This window comes from Telopea speciosissima, chromosome 4 (assembly GCF_018873765.1).
Source record: "Telopea speciosissima isolate NSW1024214 ecotype Mountain lineage chromosome 4, Tspe_v1, whole genome shotgun sequence".
NCBI lineage: Eukaryota > Viridiplantae > Streptophyta > Magnoliopsida > Proteales > Proteaceae > Telopea > Telopea speciosissima.
This window is the reverse complement of record NC_057919.1, coordinates 21176861-21200867: the sequence shown is the minus strand read 5'-3', so window position 1 is coordinate 21200867 and position 24007 is coordinate 21176861. Positions and strand designations below refer to the sequence as shown.

At 40.9% G+C, this 24007-nt stretch overlaps 1 protein-coding gene across 3 annotated transcripts in view; it reads left to right on the top strand.

Annotated features, from left to right (window-relative positions):
* The first annotated feature begins 1926 nt into the window (after positions 1–1926).
* LOC122658483 (rho GTPase-activating protein REN1-like) overlaps positions 1927–24007 on the top strand; it is a 79718-nt gene continuing 57637 nt past the window's right edge. For 2 of the 3 annotated variants that reach the window (XM_043853461.1, XM_043853460.1), the window contains exons 1-7: positions 1928–2046; positions 2203–2271; positions 3444–3480; positions 4336–4412; positions 5331–5401; positions 5523–5601; positions 21751–21895. In XM_043853461.1, coding sequence (XP_043709396.1) covers positions 2017–2046; positions 2203–2271; positions 3444–3480; positions 4336–4412; positions 5331–5401; positions 5523–5601; positions 21751–21895 — 508 coding nt within the window. In that variant the 5' untranslated portion in view covers positions 1928–2016. Of the gene's footprint in view, positions 2047–2202; positions 2272–3443; positions 3481–4335; positions 4413–5330; positions 5402–5522; positions 5602–21750; positions 21896–24007 lie in introns of all 3 variants that reach the window. The other variant, XM_043853462.1, reaches the window with a different exon arrangement.

Sequence of the window (24007 nt, the reverse complement as noted above, 5' to 3'; positions counted from 1 at the left end):
ATCAAATACTCTCATGTATTGACATACATCCCCACATATATTTATCATGTCAAACTTGGGGGCCCAAGCCATTCACATGGCCCATTTTATATTCAACATTGTACCTTATTTTTTTAGGAGGAAGTTTTCTTGTATTTTCTAGGGATCAAAATGCCTCCGAATTTTTATTTTCTACTGTGAGTCAAATTGAGTTCAAATTATATACAAAAGTAGGGGAAGATGAGGCCTACCTATAGCTAAAATTGGGGCTCCACTAGACCTACCACATATAGTATTATGTCAATAGGAAAAAACTCTTTTGAAAAATTTGTCATAATAAACTTATCAAGGCAGCCCATCTCATTGCCTACCTATAACTAAAATTGGGCCCCCACTAGACCTACCACATGTAGTATTATGTCAAGAGGAAAAACTCATTTGAATAGTCTCATTTGATAAACTTATCAAGACATGTTATTTCATTGTGTCACGTAAAATGATTATTGGATAATTAGTAATACTTTGGATTAACTACACGTTAAATTTCAGAGCCTAATTCAATCAAATACTCTTGTGTATTGACATACATCCCCATGGATGTCCATGCATATTTACGATACTTCAACCACTACTATGCCCTATCTCATAATCTTGATTTTCTAACTTCTATTTTGAGTTTTTGACACATGACAAACTTTACTTAGATTAAAATTTACGAGTAGGGGACCTTAGGGTTTACCTCCTAGCTTGAATCCTTTTAGCTTTGCCACGATGGGTTGTTCTGATCTTACCATCTGTTGAGCTATAGTCTTGTCAGACTTGCATTCTCTCACCTCTTTTTTTTTTTTAATGAATAAAAATTATATTACGAAGAAAAAAGGCAGAATATATAGGCCCGAGAGCAAAAAACAAAGAGAGAGAGAGAGAAAGAGAGAGAGAGAGAGAGAACAAGAGAGCCTAGAGCTAACTAGACTGCAAAATAGAAAGAGAAAGACCCCAGAATACTTCAATGAACGTGTTCCTTGGGAAATCCTTTACATCAAAAAGAGGAAACGAACTAATTTTAAAGGAAACATCTAAGGAGATGGCATTCAAAATCTTGCCTAAAGTGCAAAAATTGGAAGTCAATCTTCTAAGATTGCATTCCATCAAAATGTAAGAAATAACTGTATAAAAGGCCAATTTGCCAACAAAGACACAAATAGATTTTCCTCCAAAAATCATATCTATTCAAATCCACTCCCTTATGAAGAGGGAAGGATCTTCTTCTACCCAACCAACAAAAGCGAAGGACTGACTTCCAAATGGAGGAAATCAAGGGCAGGAGAAAAATCGTGAATGTGTTTATTATTCACTCACCCCTTATTTATATGAAATGGTTAAAAAACTCCCATAGACGTGCAAATGATTGGAGATTAATTATCACGCATGGTTAGCCGGGCGATGTGCTGGTGAGAATGCATTTCGGTCCCACAGAGATTGACGTCCTCGTATTTATAGACACTACTCCATCCATAATTTTTCTGACAGATGCCGAGTTACTTCTTTAACCCGAAATTTCTACCGGATTTACAAGAAAGTGCCATCAAAGTTTTCCCTCCAATACGCAGTTGTCGTCGTACATATCTAATGGGGGTATTAAAGGGCAAATACTTTCCGCAATCCCCGGGCTGGTTCAAAATCAGACGCTTGAACAATGGGTTTCCGTTGGAAAATCAGGGAACGCAAGGGGGAGACAGAAGGTCTCACTTTTTGCATCTTTCTCTCTCTCCTCCCTTCTTCGTCAATTCTGCAGTTTCTTTGACACTAACCTGTAAACGAGGTATGCGTACGTCTCGAACTGCATTTTCTTTTTCCTGAATTTTTCTGATCTACATGAATCCTAATTTGTACATTTCAGGGAAAATGATCATATCCGAGTGGGAAACATTCATGCTTTAATTGCTTCAATTTGTCATTATTGTGCTTTGATATTGATCGATGGCAATGCAGGATTTTGGGTTATGTTGCTGTTGATTCTTGCTCAGTGATAGTCGAATGGTTACCCGAAACACAGACTCTTCTCAGGTGAGAATGCGTAGGTTCACCAATAGAGGATCATGATTCGCAGAATGATTTTCTTTTATCTTTTTCCCCCCCTCCCTGAAATGCTGGTTCGATGTAGGTCGTTTTGTTAATATATGAGAAAGGAAAATAACAAATGTATGGTTTTTTGTGTTTTAGGGAGATGGTGATTCGGCCCCTCCTCCTCATGTGCCGGCGGATCAGTTCCGTTCTCGTGCTGGCAATATGGTAATTGATCATTTATCAATCTTATCATTTGTTTGTCATTATTGGATTTCGCATTATACATTTAAGGTCATGCACTCATAATTTTTGTCCTCGCTGGGGCGCCTCCGCTCTCCCTCTCCCCTTAAAAAACAAAGAATTATTATGCTAATATTAGCTCAGTGCTGAATTATAATACTTCTACAATCTCCCTTTTTCATCAAATTTCTTTTTTATGTGCTTCTTTTTATCAGTTTGTGATGAAGCAAGACTGTTGTTGGCAGGACTAGTTTATGTAAGAAATATCGTATAATGTGTTATAGAGCTCATGAGTGAAATCCTATGCACTTAACTGCTAGGTCCATTATGGTGGAAAAAAGGACTTATAGTTGGAAAATCCAATTAATTTCTGAAGTTTGAATGTTTTGGTCAAAATTTGAACCCAATGGAAACCTTCAGTCTTAACGAAAGCATCAACTTTTGGTTGGAAAAACAAAGGTTCTAAATCTCGGTTTCGAGGCTGGTTTCGACATTGGCCAAAACCGAGAGTCGAAACCTGGTATTTTTTCTGGGCTACACTCGAAATATCATGGGGCTGGTTGAAACTGGTCAAAACTCGGTATTTTTCAATCGAAACTACTGAAACTGATCAAAATTGGGCTGGCCGAAACTACCGAAATATGCAAAATAGGTGAATATGGTCGAAACCTGGTATGATTTAGTATCGACCTTAGGTTTCATCTCGGAAAGTATCGAAATCGAGATATCTTGGTCGAAAATGCAAATTTCAACCGATATTCAGTTCCATGGGTAAAACTCCTTGGTGACAAAGTGCTCCATTGGTGGAAGAGACCTGGGTTCTAGCTCAAGTGGTGTTTTGATCTTATTTGCAAGTCAGTTTTTGAATTGGAACTTATACTTTTTCATTGTGGTGTCCTCCACCGGTTTAGTTTGCTACTTGGTTAGTTGGTTAGTCTCTGGGGAATCTAGTTCAATTATTCAAGCATGGATTTGTATATCATTTTGTGCAATAATTTAGCTAGCACAGAATTTGCATTACCTTTGTTTATTCTAGATCTCATGTGAAGTCAGAGTTGGGCAATATTTTAGGTGGCATTTCATTTGCTCATTTTTGTGTTATTCATTTAGTAGAATGCTTAATGCTCTTCTATCCTGATCCTTATATTCCTATGCAGGTTTTTAAGAGCGGGCCACTTCTCATCTCGTCCAAAGGTGTGTTTGGTTTTATATTTGCTTCAAACAAGATAGTTCTTTGTGGTTACTTGGATTTTTGACAAGATTATACAATATATGGTCATATTGTCTATAATGAGCATGTGATCCAACCAATCCTGAACTCAATCAATTTTTCCATGTATGAGAGCTGCGTAGTAGGGATGTCTTTACTTCTACCTTTACAGTTTACACCTATATTTTCCCCTCGAAGTAAAACAACTCGATTTAGAAGAACATGGATAACACAATCAATTCTGAAGGTTTCTTCTGAGTGGAAAACTCAGGGAAAACCAAGAAGGTGCAAAGTGAAAGAGATCTGGTTTACTCAGTCTTCTGATTTCTTACTCTAGTCTTTCAGGGACAGGCTCGATTTGCTTAGGTCCAGAAACAGATAGAGAATGCAAAGAAGGAACTAGTAGTTCTATACCAGCTAATTTCACACTCTGTCTTTTATTTTCCTCCCAACTTATCTTGCCTGTGATATATCTTCTCAAATGCCAGACTAAATCGATCCCATCTTCCAGGTTGATCTATCTGAGTCGTGATGTGAAAACTTAAAATAAATATAACTGAAAATACCTCCAGCTTATTTCCCAACAGTGCAAATAGGGCTGTTGAAAGTGGAAAAGGTTTTGAAATCTTTCTGGAGCCTATTATGGCGAGGTACTAATTAAGAGATATGACTGGAGATTGAAGGTGTTTGAGGTGGCATATGGTCTTTGAAAATACCTCCAAGATATTTTTTCCCTTTCCTGTTGAACAAAAACTGACAGATTCTGGACCAGTATTTTAGTGCTGTCACTTAGGTATATGGCTTATCTGAAATTAATATTCTGCAATTGCCATATGTAGGAATAGGATGGACATCATGGAAGAAAAGATGGTTTATTTTAACTCGTACATCATTGGTCTTCTTTAGAAGTGATCCGGTAAGTGATTGTGTCTCTTTGCCTTTTTCTCTCTCTCCTTTTTTTTCATCTTGTAAGTTTTCTTTTTTTGGTAGTAGATATTGCAAAATATCCATAGGATTGTCTTGAGAAATGTTTCTTTGATACTTCATAGTTTCAATGCTATGTGCTTGCTCTAAGCACTAAGGTCCGGAAAGGTGATACTCATTTACTTTGACGGTTGTATGCTGTCCACCTTGAACTGAAATAACCTAGCATCTGTGTTCCAAATTAATGGACAATGGTTAAAATCAACCTTAATTTGTACCTCTTAGTGACTGATATTCTTTTGCTACATTGGAATAACATCATGAGATACATTCTGTGGTCCAAATTGTGTGCTATATCTGATTACCTTATGTATCGGTTAAACTGGTGACCTTAGGAACTAAGTGCTATTTCTTAATCGATGAATGGTCCAGGCTTAACATTGATAATGGCATCCAGTGTTAAGTCTTAGTTCATTTTAAATAGGGAATGTCTAAATGATACCTCTACAGGCATATTTAGAACTCGACACCTTCTTCTGATTGCCCCTTGTTCTATTCCCAAAAGTTCTTTAAGTCAAGTGTAGAAAAGGGTTTTCAAAATAATTTGAAAGTGACTTATCATTATGACATTATCGAAAGCTGTCATGGTCTCACACATTTTTTCGAGTATACATGGGAAATGATAGAGTTTACCCTCATTGAAAAAAAGTTTGTTATAATAAAAGAGTAAAAAGTGAGGTTACAAATTCTTTGACGCCTTAAAGGAGGGTGTCAATAAGAAAATCCCTTTAAAACAATAATTCTTCTAATTTTTGTAGGAGATGATCAGGATGTTATTATTTAGCGACCACGTATTTTTTCTTGAGCAAATACATGGAAGGCTTTACTGACTATTGTTTTTTATTTCTAGAATGTTGTTCATTCAAAAAGTGGTGAGGTGAATCTTACGCTTGGTGGTATCGACCTAAACAACTCAGGCAGGTTGGCTTTACTTCTTTGAATTTCATATTTTATTGTTACTTTGACTTTGTTGCTCTTGACTATTACTGTATGGTACTTTGTTCTTGTTTGCTAATATTTCTTCTATGTTTTACATTTATAGTGTGGTTGTCAAAGAAGATAAAAAACTCTTGACTGTGCTCTTCCCTGATGGTCGTGATGGGCGAGCTTTCACACTCAAGGTGCTCTTACCCTCTTAACTCTATCGTTGAAACTTGTTGGGAATGTGTTCCCCAGCAACTCCCATATACCTGCTTCTGTTCCAAGATTTTCTTTGCTTCCTGGCAATGTTCAAAATCTCAACATTGTTAGTGCCTATGCCACTGGAAGCTACACAAAGTTCAAGAAAAATTTATGGAAATGTGTTTAAATAATGGAAGAATTTGTAGTGACGAGAAACATTAAGAAAGCATAAAAAACTTCAATTTTCAGTGTGGACTGTTAAAATATGTGTGCTTACACAGTAAGGACCAAAATTATAAAAATATCCCTGCATAACAATTAATAGATGAATAAGTGCTCATTGTTGGCTTGAATTCGTTTTCGTATTATGATCAATGTCATCTAGTGTTGCATCCCCACATAGTTGAAATACTTAATCAAAATTGCTAGTTATGAGATAAGGCCTTATATTAATATACAATGATTGTATTTATGCCAATTGGTAGCTATTAGGAGGACATAATCACTATCACAATCATCCTATGGCTATGGATGTAGATGTGCTTTAATATCTTTATAACGATAACCCAATGCAAATGATATTTAGTCACCTTTTCTAACTTATTTTGTACTTCAATATATAAAACCATCGAAAGCTATGAAAGTAATAATGTAATTTTATAAAGTTAGCTACATCAATGAAATAAAATTATAATAATCATGGCAAATCATGTGATTACGTACTTTACATTTTAATCTTTATTCTAATATTGGTACAAGGGTATAATTGTCCATTAGTGTTTATTAGTGTTGCCCTAGGGGTATTATTGTAACTTGTATTTCATATCATTTAACTATAAATAAAGAGGGCTTGTGTCTCATTGACATAAGTTCAATTCCCCAAATCCATTATGGTATCAGAGCAAGGATCAACTTTGGGATCCAAATCCTAATGGTCTTGCTCATGAAACCCTAGAGTTACCGCCGACACGTCCTCTCTTTCTCTCTCGGTCTTACTGACAGCCACCACCGCCACCTTCTTCCACCATTGCTGCTAGACACCACCATTTCCGCCTTGCCCTCTTTTTTCCCTTGGTGGCAAGTTCTTTCCCACCAAGGGTTCCTTACCTATTATGATTTAAATCTCCATCTTTCGTGTTTGGAGATTTTCTTATGTGGTAGGATCTCTCTTTGTTATACATTTTTAGATCAGCAACAAAGTCGAACATGTCAAGGGCATCCACTGGACATGAAGGAGTCATACAGTGTGAGCGTGACTTCCCTTTGTTCCCTATGAGCTCCATCAAACTAGATGGTAGCGACTACTTGATATGGTCCTGTTCATGTTCTCTTGCCATTGGTTCCCGTGGCCTTTCTGGCTACCTTATAGGGGATTTTGTCAAGCATACTGATGCTGGTCCTTCTCAAATTAAATGGGATATTGACAACTGTCTTGTAATGCCATATCTCATCAACTCTTTGGATCCTACCATTACTCGAGGATACCTTCTTCTAGATACTGCTGCTAAAATCTGGAAGGCTGCGAAAGAGACTTATTCCCAGGTTTGTAATGATTCACAATGCTGTGAAATAAGGAAGAAGATTGATGACACTAAGCAAAAAGAGATGCCTTTGTCCCAGTACTACTCTACTCTACGAGGTATGTGGCAAGAGTCAGATTTCTATGGGATTTTTTCTGCTACTTGTGTTACAGATACTGTTGCCTTTAGAAAATGGGAAGATAAACTTTGAGTTTATGACTTTCTTGCTGGCCTAAATATGGAGTTTGATCAGATTAGGGCTCATGTCCTGAATCGTGATCCTTTTCCCTCTCTGGAGCAAGCATATGTCATGGTACAATCTGAAGACAGTCATTGCACTGCTATGCTCCATCCTGTGACATTGGAGTGATTGGCCCTTTACTTTGGTTTAAGCACTCCATCTCGTGGGAATTCTTCTTATGGGAATTTTCCTCGTGGTAATGCTGATAACTCTGTTCTTGAGAGAGCACTTACGAAGTGTGATTTTTGTGGGAAAGAATGCCATACCAAAGAAAAATGCTGGAAGCTACATTGGCGTCCTCGACTCTCTCGCGGTCGTGGGCAGGGTCGTCCCACTGGTGCTGCTGCCCATCATTCTATACCTGATTATGCTTCTACAGAGTCTTCTCTCTCTTCGGAGGAGTTTCTCACCCTGCGTCGTTAGATGTCCTGGCTCAAGACTTCATCTTCATCAGTTCCATTTGCCAGTGCCGCGTCTGCTACATCTCTGCCAGTGTCCTCTGACTCATCTTCTTCTACCTCAGGTATTTTTTTTGGTGGCCATTGTGCCTCAGTCGTTTTCGTTCCTTGTATAATCGACTCAGGTGCCACTGATCATATGACTGGGTCTCCTTCTCAATTTTTTCAATATCTTCCTTTGTCAGGTAACAGTAGAGTTCGTGTTGTAGATGGATCCCTCTCCTCTGTTTCAGGAAAAGTGTACATCAAATGTTCTCCATTGTTATCCCTCTCCTCTGTCCTCCATGTCCCTAATTTTCTACTAATCTCTTGTCTATTAGTAGTCTTACACGGGATCTAAATTGCAAAGTAACATTTTTTCCATCTCACTATATTTTTCAGGACTTGGAAACGAGACGTACAATTGGCCGTGGTAAAATGGATGGTGGTCTATACTTTCTTGAGAGCTTTCCATCAGCTTTGACTACTGTAGCATCTCTCCTTGGTTCGTCTACTTTTGCTTTATTGGAGTTACACAGATGGCATCGGTGTTTGGGCAAGGTTCGAGAACTCGGTTTCGGACTTGGTTTCGGTTATGCTAAAAACCGAGTTGGTGCATTTATTTTTTTGAACTCGTTTGATGGTTTCGGTGGGTTTTTGACCTAGTTTGGTCATGAAACTTGGTATACAACCTATTTTGGGCCATTTAAACATAATGGCACTATAAGATTTTGAAAAATCAAAGTCCGGATAGGAGTTTGAGTGTCTGACTTAGTGGGAAACCAAGAGAGACTCTTATGCCAGAAACCAGGATAGGCACTTATTTATGCCTAATATCATTTTCAATTTACTTAAGATATTATTCATAAATAAACAAATGCCCCCTAATTGAATCCAATAAAATAGTTAAAAAATCAAATTCCAAAAGAATAAAAAGTCAACACCCCAGTTTAAGAACAAAACTGGATTTTCAGCGGTAGGTGCAATTTTCAACTTTTAAATGTTGGAGTTTTCTCAAATCTATAAATTCCATAATTCTTAATATGACAAAACATTGCTAAAATCCAAAAGTACGGTAAAATATTTATTTGTTTTGATATGTAAAAAAATATTTTCATTTAGAGTGATTTTGATAGCATTCGCGCGTACCAAATTAAGTTTGACCAAAACATAACTCCTTCAATATAAATCAGATTTAATCAATCTTGGATTTGTTTGAAAGTTTTCTGTTTCAAACAAAAATGAAGGGGATGGGGATCACTTCACACAAACTCTCTGGCAGTAGCTTGTTGGAAGTTGAAACTTGAATAAAAATCCAATCTTGAACTAGAACTTGAATGTACAGCTTCAAAAGAACCCGGGCTTCACACCGCGAGGTGTCGATTGGATCAAACACCAATCCCACCGACGACCACCCGGGCTTCCCACTGCAAGGTGTCAATCGGATCAAACACTGATCCCACCAGCCTTGATCAAACACAAGATAAAAATCTTCAATGCAGAAGAAGAGCAGCAAAAACTTTTCATTAATATCAAAATTCATTCCCAATACTTGCCCCCTTCCAACCTTATATTAAAGACTTGTTGAATTGTATGATGTATACCGTGGAGGTATACTTGGGATTCTATTATGTAATTTTCCCTTTCTTTATTTCCCTTTTTCCCCTATCTAATAACTCTAAATATTAGAGTTAATTAGAGTAGGGGTAGTTATGTAATTTCACTACTAAGTGACTCTTTATAAATAGAAGCTTGACTGATCTCATTGATCATTCAAGCACTTCAGCGCTATTACTCTTCTTCTCAGATTTCTAACATGGTATCAGAGCTGAAACTGATCTAGAGACTAGAACAAACATCTCCATTGTTTCTCTCCTTCTCTAACAGCCCCTTCTTTACCTTCGAACTTTTTTTCTTCTCCTTCTTCTCCTTGGTCCTAAATCTGTACAAAGAACAGCACGTATGAGGTAGGCATTGATCTTGTGCTGTCCTTCCTTTGAAGATCCACACCAGCATACCTTGAACAACAGTGTATCGATCATCTCCATAAAAAATTTTCAGATTCAGCCCAAAAAAGCAGAAAAGTCGATCTCAGCATTTAGGGTTTTTAAAACCCTAACACCCTAATCGATTTAGGGTTTCTAATGTAGTCCTATATAGGCAAGGCCTATTAGGAACCAGGAAAAACAGAATTCCGTAACTGTTTACAGATGTGGACTGTTTAGGTTGAAATTAGGGTTAGGTTTAGGAATTCAGGTATGGTTTATATATGGTTTTGATATGTAGGTTTAGGGGATTAATATGGTATAAAGAAAGTAGGGTTTGGATAGGTTTAGAAGTTCTGCAGTTTTAGGGTTAGGGTTTTTGTTTTAGGTTTCAGATTTTAGGCTAATTCTAGGGTTTAGGAAGGGGCTTTGGGGCAGGGTTTGTGATTGAGTGTAGCTGGCAGTAGGGGGGTGACTCGATCAGGCTTTGGTGGTGTTTTGATGGTTAATTAGGGCTAGACAGAATTTAGAATGGTTTTTAGGGTTTTGGGTTTTATGGGAGATGAGGGGGATTAGGGTTTGAGTGGTCTGATTGGGCTGACAGTAGGATCGAGTGTAGGGGGGAGTGTGGTGGATGTATGCTCAAAGTTTGGGACAGATCTGATGGTGGGATGATGGTTGCTTAGAAACTAAGCTATGATTCGAAGGTGGAAGTTGCAGGTTTAATGGAGGGCTAGGTTTGATGGATGGGAGGGAATTGGAGTAGGTTTAATGGAGGGGAATGCTGAACAGTATAGGTAGGCTAGGGTTAGAAGATTAGAAGAAGAAGGTTAAAATAAAAATTGCAACTTCAAACTCACTGGATTGCAGAGAACAATAGCAGTAGCTTGAAACTAGAAGAAACCTCCGATCTTCAAGATGCAAGGAGTCACTGGGGATTCCAGTCCTTCAATCCTTGATATGACTCACAAGGGGGGGTCTTGATATGACTCACAAGACTGGATCTCATAGGAAAGAATAGCAGCAACAAAGGTAGCAAGCATAAAGCTGAGTTTTTATTAATCAAAATTCATATTCAATGCTGGCCTCCCTTGCAAACTTATATAGAAGACTCAAAAATAGACTTAGGCACTAAAAAGGAAAGGCCTAATCCTATCCCTAACCTATTAGCTAGCTTAAACTGACTAGGAAACTGAAATAGACTCAAAATAGAGTCCTAATCCAGCCCAGCTAAACAACTAAAAGAAAAACTAATAAAATCACTTAAATTGAACCGTTGGTTGAACTGGTTCAATTTACAACACTAAATAAAAAGCTAAGTATGGAAATAAAACTAAATATGGGAGCTAATCCCGTATGCAACCTATTTACCCATAGTTTAGGCCCATAAAAGTGGCTTATTACATTAGAAACCCATGGGATCAAAGGCCCAACATGTATGTAACCCAACCCTAGACTTATTCCTAATAAAAGAAGCCCAGTTTGGTGATAAATCTGCATCAGTTTCCCTTTTTTGTTGAGGCTGATTTTTTGAGGGTAGTTTCTCTCATATTAGGAAAGTACTCGATCCAAATTTGAGCCTTTTCTATCGGGTATTTTTGGAGTTATCGCTGGTGCACTTCTCAGCCCTTCGACACTGCTACCAGGTTGCTAAATAGCTGTTTGATGAATTGCCTCTTATAGTTCTCCTTCTCCGATTGGTTTGAATTTTTGAGGACTACTTCCATCCTCATTGAAGTGTACTCAATCAAAATTTTTAGCTCAAATCATTGAAGATTTCTTGGGTTACTGCTGCTACATTTTTCGGCCCTTCTCCTATATTGCCGCATCTTCGACATGACTGGCTCAAGGACTGTTTCAGATGTCACTTCAGCATCCTCCAATGGACAGCTTAGGAGTGATTATCTCCCTTATGCTGCTGCCCTTAAGCTTGACAGTGCCAACTACTTGATGTGGTCCAGATCCATGTACTTGACTATTGCAGGCCGAGACCTTACTGGACACATCACTAGCACCACTTTTAAACCAGCTGAAGAAGGTCCTACCAAGAAAAGATGGATTGCAAATGACTCTAATGTGATGTCTTTCTTACTTAACTCGATGCAATCTGATATTTGTAGTGGGTATTTGTTACTAGATACTGCATCCCAGATATGGGTAGGTGCAAAGGAGATATATGGTCAGGTTGGGAATGATGCCCAGGCGTATGAACTCCATAAGAAGGTTCATGACAGCACCCAAAAGGAACTATCTGTCTCCCAGTACTGGGCAGCCCTCCGAAGCTTATGGCATAAACTTGATCATTATTCCGACTACCAGCCTACCAATGCTGCAGATATTGCTGCATATCGCAAGCATGTGGACAAGATTCGAGTGTATGATTTCCTTCCTGGTTTGAATGTCGAGTACGATCACTCGATCAGATTCGGGTTCAGATTTTGAGCAGAGTTCCTTTTCCTTCTTTGGAGCAGTCCTATACATTGGTCCTCACAGAGGAGAGTCGCCGAGCTGCTATGTTGCACGCTCCTACCATTGACCAATCAGCCCTCCAAGTTGGTGCCAGCCCTACTCCCGCTACAGAGATTTCAGCTCATTTGGGTGCTTCTTTGAAAGAGGCTGTTCAATGTGAGCATTGAAACAAACCATTTCACACAAAGGCTACTTGATGGAAGCTCCATGGGAAGCTAGCTGACTTTAAAGCCAAACGTGCAGCCAAGGGTAAACCCAAGACCAAGGCTCATTACACAGAGACAGTTGACACTTTACCTCGTACTGATGTGGGTCTTTCCCCAGAGGAGCTACAGGCCTTCCGACATGTTGAGGGCTTCTCTGCTTCTGTTGCATTCTCAACTTCAGGTTCCCATTTTTCCCAGTCAGGTATTCCTTTCGGTGGTCATTGTGCATCGGTTGTTTCCACTTCGTGGATTATAGACTCTAGTGCCGCTGACCACATGACAGGTTCTTCAAATCTATTTCATAAGTATTTCCCTTCATCTGGTAAAGACAAAGTTCGAGTAGCAGATGGCACCCTCTCTTCTATATCTGGGAAGGGTTCCATAAGCTGCTCTCCCTCTCTTACCCTGTCTTCAGTTTTACATATTCCAAACTTTATTACTAATCTTCTTTGTATTAGTAGTTTGACCCAAGGTTCTAAAACTCGGGTTTCGATTAGGTTTCGACTAGCCAGAAAACGAGTTCGTCTCGGTTTCGACTATATCTCGGTCAAAACTTGGGACTTTCTCCAGGCTAACTCGAACCTTGGTTTCGAGGCCCAGAAGTTGTTTTTTGGCCCTGATTCTTTTTGTGCTGCCTATTTTTGACATTTTAAACTCAATCCATGCATTAGTTTCACATAGGGAACACTAAAAATATTACTTATGGTTTTGATCCAAGTTTGATACTATATATTGTTCTTGGACATGGTATCAAATAAGGTTTGACCGGAACATAACTCCTTCAATATAAATGAGATTTAAACAATCTTGGATTTGTTAGAAAGCTTTGTTTTGCTAGCTTTCCAATAAGTCCAAGATTGCTCAAATCTGATTTATATTGAAGGAGTTATGTACCGGTCAAACTGAATTTGGTGTGCGCGAATACTGTCAAAATCGCTCTGAATGAAAATATTTTTTTGGACATCGAAACAAATGAATATTTTACCATACTTTTGGTTTTTAGCAATGTTTTACCATATTAAAATTTATGGAATTTTTAGATTTGAGAAAAACCCCAGCATTAAAAAGTTGAAAATTGTACCTACCGTCGAAAATCCAGATTTTGTTCTTGAACTGGAGGGTTGACTTTTTTTCCTTTTGGAATTTGATTTTTTAATTATTTTTATTGGATTCAAATAGGGGGGTTTGCTTATTTATGAATAATATTTTAAGTAAATGAAATACAAATACAAAACCATTTACTTAAATGATATTAGACATAACTAAGTGTCTGTCTTGGTTTCTGGCATAAATACCTGCTTGTCCTAGTTTCGAGCCAAGTTTCCCCTAGTTTCGATGGGCATATGTGTCGAAACCATCGAAATATGGTCGAAACTGGTTGAAACCATCGAAACCCGGTCGAATCCAGGGATTTTATAAAATCCCCCTTCAACTCGTCTCGGAAACCTGGGAAACCGAGTTAACTCGGTGGTTTCGACAGGTTACGATCGAGTTTTGGTTCCATGGTTTGACCTGAGATTTGAATTGTAAAGTAACATTTTATCCTGATTATTGTGTTTTCCAGGATCTGACACATGGGAGGACGATTGGATTGGGTAGGGTGCATAGTGGTCTCTACTTGCTTGAGGGCACTTCTACATCAACAACCTTGCCTTCTCATCTTCATTCTCCTCATCCTCAGCTTCCGTCTGCATTTTCTACTACTTTGTATCAATGGCACTGCCGTTTGGGTCATCCCCCTGTAGGGATTTTATCTATTTGTTTCCTAAACTAGTTCAAGAATGTAATCGGACTGAGTTTTTTTGTGAAGCCTGTGTTATGGCTAAACAAACTCGTTCTACTTGTTCTCCTACTAATCAAAGAAGCAGTGCTGTTTTTCATTTGGTTCATACTGATGTGTGGGGTCCCTCTTGTCGTACTTCCATTTCTGGTCATCGTTGGTTTGTTACTTTTATAGATTGCCATTCTTGTCTTACTTGGGTTTACGTGATGCAACATAAGAGTGACGTATTTCGTTGTTTTCAGCTATTCCTTAAAATGTTTCAAACCCAGTACCAAGCTACCATTAAAATTCTTAGGAGTGATAATGGTACTGAGTACATAGAGGGCTAGTTCCAAAAATACCTAGCTGATCATGGCATTATTCACCAAACTAGTTGTGTTAACACCCCTGCCCAAACTGGGGTGGCCGAAAGAAAGAGCCGTCACCTCTTGGAAGTAGCTCGTGCTCTCATGTTTGCTCACCATGTCCTTTCCAATACTGGAGTAAAGCTGTTCTTATTGTTGCTTATCTCATAAACCGCATGCCTACTCGTTTTTTTGGGTGCTCGATCTCCTATTGAGATACTAGAGGGGTCTTCCTCTTTTATTGTTCCTCCCCGCACTTTTGGATTTGTCTGTTATGTCCGTGACACACATTCTACTGGCAAGTTTGAACCACGTGGACTGTGGTGTATTTTTCTTGGATATTCTCCAACCCAGAAGGGTTATCGGTGCTACTTTCCTCCTACTCGCCGTACTATGGTGAGTATGGATGTTATCTTTCATGAGTCAGTTTCCTACTATTCCCTGCCTCCTCTTCTGGGGGAGAGTACTAGTAATAGTGAAGATGTGGCTGTCTATGAATTTTTTCCTCCTATCATCACTGAGATTCCAACATAGGGGGAGCCTACTCCTCAAGTTAACAAGAAGTTGATAGATGATCCCAACCTCACAACCTTTTATCGGAAGAAGTTAAAGAAGAACAAGCAAATTGAGATCACTACCACAACAACACCTGAACCTGTCCAATTGAAGCCTCCTGAGCCAGAATCGAACTCCACTGGTAATCCCTCTTCTCCTCAACCTTCTCTTGATCTTGATTTACCTATTGCTCATCGTAAAGGTACTAGGCCTTGTACTCAACACCCCATATCTCATGTTGTTGCTTATGATACATTATCTACTTCCTATCGTACATTTGTTTCTTCTCTTTCCTCTGTTGGTATTCCATACAATTGGCAGCAGGCCCTTATAGATTTGAAGTGAAAAGCAACCATGGTAGAAGAAATGAATGCCTTAAAGAAAAACAACACATGGGACATTATAGCTCTTCCTCCAGAGAAGAAACCAGTTGGGTGCAAATGGGGGTTTGTGGTCAAGCAGAAAATTGATGGCAGTGTGGACAGATACAATGCATGACTTGTGGCTAAAGGATTCACTCAAACCTATGGGATTGATTACCAGGAGACCTTTGCCCCAGTTGCCAAGCTGAACACAGTTAGAGTTTTATTGTCATGTGCTGTGAATCTAGGGTGGGATCTACAATAACTTGATGGGAAAAATGCTTTCCTCCATGGAGAGCTTGATGAGGAAGTGTACATGGAAGTTCCTCCTAGTTTTTCCTCTAACACAACCAGTGGCCAAGTTTGCAAGTTGAAGCGTGTTCTATATGGCCTCAAAAAGTCTCCTAGAGCTTGGTTTGGCAGATTTCATAAGGCCATGACATCTGTGGGGTTTAAACAAAGCAATGCTGATCACACGCTGTTTATCAAACGTCATGGTGATAAGGTCACAATCCTTATTGTATATGTAGATGACATAGTTGTGACTGGAAATGACAGTGAGGAGATAAATCACCTTAAGGAGTTCCTCGGACGTGAGTTTGAGATCAAGGACCTAGGAAAGCTCAAGTATTTTCTTGGGATAGAAGTTGCCAGATCATCAAAAGGCATCTATCTTTCCCAGAGGAAATACATCCTAGACCTTTTATCAGAGACAGGGCTGTTGGGTTGTCATCCAAGTGATACCCCTCTTAAAGCTAACACCATGCTAAAGGAAAGTGATGGAGAACCGGTTGAAAGAGGTCGTTATCAGAGGTTGGTGGGAAAACTTATCTATTTATCTCACACACGACTTGACATTGCCTTTACTGTGAGCCTTGTAAGCCAGTTCATGCATGATCCCTATTCCACACACATGGAGGCTGTTCTTCGCATTCTCCGTTACTTGAAGGCAGCTCCAGGGAAAGGCATTTTCTTATCCCCACATGATCACTTGAGGGTTGAAGCCTATACAGATGCTGATTGGGGTGGCTCTCAAGATCGTAAGTCAGTGACAGGGTATTGCACCTTTGTTGGAGGCAATCTAGTTACATGGCACAACAAGAAGCAAAATGTGGTGGCCAGATCAAGTGCCGAAGCTGAATTTTGTGCAATGGCCCAAGGCATTTGTGAGTTGTTATGGATTCGAGGTTTACTTCAAGAAATTGGTGTTCTTACTCCTCTTCCTATGATGCTATATTGTGACATCAAGGCTGCAATTAGCATAGTCCATAATCCAGTTCAGCATGACCGTACTAAACATGTGGAGATTGACAGATACTTCATTAAGGAAAAGCTTGAAAGTGGTCTTATTTGTGTTCCCTTTTTGAAGTCTGAAGATCAACTTGCTGATGTGTTCACTAAGGGGCTGAGTGGAAAGTTATTTCATCCTTTTGTATCTAAGTTGGGCATGATTGATATCTATGCTCCAACTTGAGGGGGAGTGTTGAATTGTATGATGTATACCGTAGGGGTATACTTGGTATTCTATTATGTAATTTTTCCTTTCTTTATTTCCCTTTTTCCCCTATCTCTAATGACTCTAAATATTAGAGTTAATTAGAGTAGGGGAAATTGTGTAATTTCACTTCTAAGTGACTCTTTATAAATAGAAGCTTGACTGATCTCATTGATCATTCAAGCACTTCAGCTCTGTTACTCTTCTTCTCAGATTCTAACAAGACTAAAAAATAGACTCCTACACTAAAAAGGAAAAGCTTAACCCAATTCTTAACCTATTAGGTAACTTTAACTGACTAGGAAACTGAAATAGACTCAAACAAATTCCTAATCCAGCCCCACTAAACACTTAAAAGAAAACTACTAAAATCACTTAAATTGAACCATTGGTTGAACCGGTTCAATTTATGAACAAAAACACCAAAATAAAACTATGGAACTAAAACAATTAATCCCGTATGCTACCTAATTACCCATGTTTGAGGTCCATAAAAGTGGCCTATTACATAGAAAACCCATGGGATCAAAGGCCCAACACGTATATAACCCAAACCTAGACTTATTCTTAATAAAACAAGCTTATTTTGGTGATGAATCAGCATCAAGAATCCTTTCTCTTCCCATATTTTGATGTGTCTATGGCCTTAGACATCTAAACAGTTGGACTCTCTTTCAACCCTTCCCAAGGTACTAAAACTCGGGTCTCGGTGCCAACTCGACTCTTGGAAAAACCGAGACGAGTCGAGATCTCGCCGAGATCTTGCCGAGTTGGTGCATTTTTTTTTTTTCAACTCGAAGCCTCAACTTTGGGTCAACCCGAGATCTGGACCCGAGATCCGAGATCTCGCCGAGATATATCGAGTTTTGTCCAATTAGGTAAGGTATTTAAGTGGTAGGTGGGTTAAAATAATGGGTCGAAACCGAGATCCAACCGAGATCCGAGATCTCGCCGAGATATTGCACTTTTGAGACTTGCAGGCAATCCCGTCTCGAGATTTCGAAAATCCGAGAAACTCGGCGCGATCTCGGCGAGATCTCGCGAGTTCTCGAACCTTGACCCTTCCTACTTACACTCGATGTCTTCAATCCAAAGAAGCAAGATGCTCACTGCTAAAAACATTTATATTTATATATCTATTTGGTGGGTATCATATTCCAAACCCTTACATTAATAAAGCCCACGACTAACTAACCCAAACCGAAACCCAACAATTCCTTGTGGAGATTCTCCTGCATCACATGATTCAAAATATTCATGATAATTTACTGTATGGCAAGGAGACCCTCTTTCACTGGCCCTTTTCATTATCGTAGAGGAGGTTCTCAGCAAGGGCATTAAAAATCTGTTTACAGAGGGGCATGCTTCTTTCTACAAGCTGCCGAGAGGCTGCCCTGGGTTTCTCATTGCTTGTTTGCAGATGACACTATTATATTCTCCAGGGCGTTGAAGGGATCGCTGAAGCAGATTATGGGGTTTCTTAGCAGATACGAAGGATTCTTGGGTCAGCTGGTCAATAGGCAGAAGAGCTGTTTTGTTTTGAGTGGTTTGGCCTCCCCGGCTAGGGCCCGCCTGGTAGGGGAAATCACAGGTTTCCCTAGGAAGGCTCTCCCTATCACTTACTTGGGTGCACCGCTCCACTCGGGAAGGCTGAAAATTTGCCTGTTTGATGGGTTGATTGATAAGATTAGAAGCAAAGTAGCAGGCTGGCGAGGAAGATTGCTGTCCACAGGAGGTAGGATCACTCTTTTAAAACATGTGCTATCTTCGATCCCTATACATGTTCTTGCTACGCTGTCGCCGCCTAAAGCGGTTACTCGGCGAATTTACGGTGTTTTTGTTGATTTCCTTTGGGGAAGCTCGGAGTGGGGGAAGAGAAAGCACTGGGTTGGTTGGTAGAGGGTCTGCAGGCCGCTTGAGGAAGGTGGTTTGGGGATTAGACTACTGGAGGATGTAGGCCTTTCACTCAGACTTAAAGGTCTGTGGAGGGTCCTAACGGAGCGGTCTCTATGGAGTGATTTCTTTAAGGCAAGGTATTTCAAAAACCAGCATGTGACACTTTTATAGGCGGCTGGGACTGGGTCTAAGTCATGGCGGAACACATTGGAGCACAAGGATCTACTGTTGCACAATTCCAGATGGTTACTAGGGGCCGGTGACATTTACTTTTGGCTGGATAACTGGACGGGCTTCGGCCCGCTCATTGACACGGTGGATAATGGGCTTGTGGTTGATTTGGAACTGCGGGTGAAGGAGGCTGTTGGGGAGGATGGGTCCTGGAGGAAGGAGGTGCTGGACAATATAGACACTAAAGCCATTAGAGAGAGCATTTCGTCAAGCTCTTTCTTCCTGTCGGACAGAGAGGATGTGTTGGTCTGGACCCTCTGCAGCAATGGTTTGTTCTCTACCAAGGCGGTTTGGAAGGAGGTGCGGGGTGGTGCACCAACGGTGCAATATGCTAAGTGGATCTGGAATCAAACACTACCGGTGAAAGTGGGTTTCTTCTCGTGGCAGCTGTTGAATGGGAAGATACCCACTGATGACTCCTTGATGTCGTTGGGCATCCCTCTGGTTTCCAAGTGTGTTTGTTGTGGGAGACCTCGAAGGGAGACGACGGATCATTGCCTCATTGCAGGAGGCACGCCGACTAGAGTTTGGGGCTACTTCTCAAGAATTTTCGACATTGCCCTGCCCCCCACCCAGGATGCAAGGAGCAGGGTTTTACATTGGCAGGGTTTGGCGGGCGGCCATTGCCTCAGTGCCTATGTAACAGGGATACTGCCATCTTTGGTCATCTGGGAGCTGTGGAAGGAAAGGAACAACAGGAGCCACGGGGAGAAGAAGTGTACAGCTAGCAGCATAATTGAATGTATTAAAACCTGGGTGAGGGAACTTCACTATCCGTCCAAGGTAGGCACTCATGGATCTGCCAGAGATGGATACTTTTGCAGTGTCTTGGCTTGATGCCACCTGTCCCCAGGAGGAAGCGCCGTATCCCGGTGTATTGGTGCCCCCCGTTTATCTCAGTTAAGCTGAATGTGGATGGCGCTTGTTGTGGTAACCCAGGCCTGGGTGGTGGGGGAGGGATCATCAGGAACCGACAAGGGGAGGTTATGGCTGCTTTCTCTAACTTTTATGGCCCTTGCACTAATGCCCTGGCGGAGCTGAGGGCTTTAAGGGATGGGCTGAAGGTGTGCGAGGAGATGGGTCTTTTGGACGTGGTGGTCAATTGTGATTCAGAGGCAACTGTCAAAGTAGTTAATATGAAGAGGTGTAGTCTATGGAGAGGATGGTATCTCTTTAAGGAGATTCAAGACTTAGTGGTTGCCACACGGGCCCGTGTTTCCTTTGCCTTTCGGGAAAGCAATAGAGCGGCTGACTGGTTGGCCAATCTTTCTTGTGACACTGAGACTTCGTCCAGGTTTCAACCTGGTTGCATCCCTTTGGGACCTCTGCAGGTCATTCTTCGTGAGGACAAGGTTGGATTACCAGTTCTATGGAATTAAAGGCCTTGCTTCTTACTCATGTAAGGGTGGGTTAGACTTTTCGAGTGGTGTGTCCTCTTGATGTCGTGGGTTGGGGTAAGGCGGTATGTCCCCCCCTGTATTCTTTATTATTTTATTTGATTTTAATAAAAGCTTAGGGGCCAGCCCGGGTCCCAGGTAATATTCGGGTTTTTAAAAAAAAAAAATAAAATAAAAAATTCTGTATCTCTTGATATTTTCCCTTTTTAAAGGGGACATGAGATCCGTGAAAAATCCAAAAAATTGCAAAAATAGATGATATATCCCTGATTTCTGTGGTGTCATTGTTATTTTGGGTTCTCTTATAACTTTCTTATATTGAGTTGTATTCTGGCAGCAACTTGGTAGTTTCGCAAGGAAGGGGTTCTTCAAGCTTGAAATATGCCTCGAGTCTGATGTACTTGCACCTGTACTGTTGGACTTTCTGGTTCTAAACCAAGAATTAGAAACTTCTTTTGGTCCTTTTCTTTTTTTGATAGATAACAAAATTTGTTAGAAGACAAAAGCAGAATGCTCAAGAAAGGAACACCACTCAACCAAAACATGGGAAGGAGGAAAAAAGAACAAAAGGAAGCAAACTGAATGCTCTCTCTTGATAGGGAATACTCTTCTTTTGGTTTTTACAGTAAAATCCAAGGAATTATGGAGAAGTTGCATGTGGGCTTGATGTTTCTCATCCATTGATTTCTTTCTTTTCGTCAGTCTTCTTCTTTATCTCTTTCATCTTTCTTTGCAGTTTCTGTTGGGTTAATGTGTTACTTGTTAGGCATTAGTAGCAGGATGCTGCCTTTTTAGGTTGGTAGATGTTGGATGTGGCATTGGGGGTCTGTTGTGTGCCGCTTAGGGCTGGCCTCTTTTTTCTCTCCTTTCTTCCCGCTCTCCCTTTGGGGCCGCTTTGTGCTCCCCTTTATATCTGTGCTCTCTTGCCTTAATTTTAATAAATTCTCTTGCTGCCTATCCAAAGAAAATTTTCTTTGTCTGCATAGATCTTTTCATAGATTTAAGGATTATGCACCTTCATTACATGTCAAGCTGGTTAGTTGATTACCAAAGTATTTTACATAACTGACTATTTTAGTAGTTGAGAACAATTGTTTCAAAAGTGAGAACAGGGAAACTTGTTAGCAAAATCAGGTTTCTCAATATTATTAATAATGCTTGTCTTCTTATGATAATTTGCAGTTTGCTTCAATACGAGAGAGTAATGCTTTTCTTTTGATATGCTAGGCTGAGACATCAGAGGACCTCTATGAGTGGAAGAATGCACTTGAGACTGCTTTGGCACAAGCACCAAGTGCAGCTCTTGTGATGGGACAGAATGGTATATTCAGGAATGATGCGACTGATTCAGCTGACGGCAATTTGGAGCAGTGTATGCCTCTCTTTACTATATTCATGTCCATATTTATTGGTTGACTTGGTACCTATTCTGTGCTTGTATGTCGTTTAATTCTGGTTCATGGTCCGCTCGTATGGCTCTACAAATCCAGTTTGTCCTGCCAAGCATATAACTTGAGCAGCATTATGGTGTGTACACAAGAAACATTGATTTGAGAAATTGTCATGGGAATGAAACCCTATGTACATGGGAAAATGAAATCCAGAACCCAAGTGGGTTTCTGGCTTTCTGACACAACAAAGGTGGGGGTGCTCATAAGGTAAATAAAGTCCAGCCTCAGGTTGCTCCCATATGACCAATCTAGGGGTGCAACAAGGTTTAACAGGCTTCTTCCTGTGGTGTATTACATGCGCATGTAAAATTTCTGGGTTCCAGGTGGGTAATCTTTGGTTCCCACACTGCCATGTTAGGGAAAAATGAGAGAATGAGCTCTCCTCCTCCTTCCGCTTCCCTGGCTCCTCCCACCTCCGCAACCCCTGCCGGGACTAAGCCTTGGTCCTCCCTCTTCACTTCTTCATCTTCCTCCTCTAGTTCTGGGTTCTCTCTCTATTATGTCAAACCTTCCACTGATGGTTCCTCAACGTATGCTCTCTGCCCCAATAACCTGCTCTCTCCTGAAACTTCCAAATGGAAAACTTGCCTCGTTGGTCATTTTCTTGGTTCTGGACCGTCCTTCAATATTGTAAAAGCTTATCATACCAAACAATGGAAAGCTCAAGGTTCTCTGGATATTTATCTCCTCGATAATGGTGTGTTCATCTTCAAGTTCTTCTCTAATGAAGCTAAAGCTCGTGCTCTTGATGGGGCTCCTTGGCTTGTTGGATCTAAGCCAATCTTCCTCCGCCAGTGGGATCCATATATACAATTCCATAAGGTCGACTTCAGCTCCATTCCCCTTTGGATTGCTCTGCCTGGTATTCCTTTCCATTACTGGAGTCAAGACTGCCTTAGTAGAATTGGCTGAGTCATTGGCTTTTCCCTTTACTCTGATGCTCACACTTTGAATATGGACCGGCTCACGATTGCTAGGATCTGTGTTGATGTCCCTGCTGACTGTCCCCCTCCTTCCTCCATCTCCATTGTGGAAGAAGATGGCTACAGTTTTGAACAATCTGTTAGATATGACTGGCTCCCTCCTCACTGCATCCACTGCAAGACCTTTGGACATCATTCAATATCATGCTTTGCTAAGGCTTCAATCGCCTCTTTTCATCTCTTCTAGTCGACTCTGAAGTTACAGAAGACACCTTTGAAGCCACCGTTGGCCCTCCTGATTCAACAACTGCCTTCGAAATGCCTGCTACTACAGTTCCTGCTTCCATCTCCACCGACTGCCGCTAAGCTTCCTCAGAATCTGCCACCGTTGATCATCATCTAGACTCAGTGGCCACACCTTTTCTTCTTGGGTCTCCCCTATACCCAACTTCTCCGCCTCACCCTGTCACCTCCCGTGACCCCAGCCGTGGCTGGAAAAGATCATGCTGCCGCCTTCGCTGTCTACGAGCGAAACCGACCTCTGGTTCTCCCTTGGTAGGAGCTACTGCTCCATCCTTGTTCCCGAGACTGGCTCGTCTCCCAGCAACAGTGTTGTTTGCTTGTCTGAACCATTGGTCCCTTCTGCTAACCTTGGTCCGATGGTTCCTTCACAGCAGGCTTTGACTCATGTGCCGTTGCTGCCGCTTTCCTTGTTGCAGTTGTAGTCGCAACTCGCAAGTTCAGGTGGCTCCTCTGGCCCCAAGTTTTGGAAAAGTTGGTTCTTCAATTGGTGCTCAAGCTTCTGGTTCGTCGAGGCTCTCTGGTCCTTTGGTCACTAGGCTCCAAATTTTCCTGCCGTCGCAGACCCCTGCCTCCTGTACGTCAAGTTCCTGCCAAAAAGGTCTTCGATCTCACCGACGTAGCCACTCCCTCGAAGGTATCCCTTCCTCTGCTACCCACCCTGACCCCTTAAACCTGCAACCATCTTCCGTCCCCTCTCCTTTTGCTCCAATTTCAATCCTTTTCCTTTTTTGCGATAAACCCACGTGACGTCCTCTCCCCAATGCCCCCCTCTTCTTCCTACCCCCCCTTCTCGACTTTCCCCCTTTT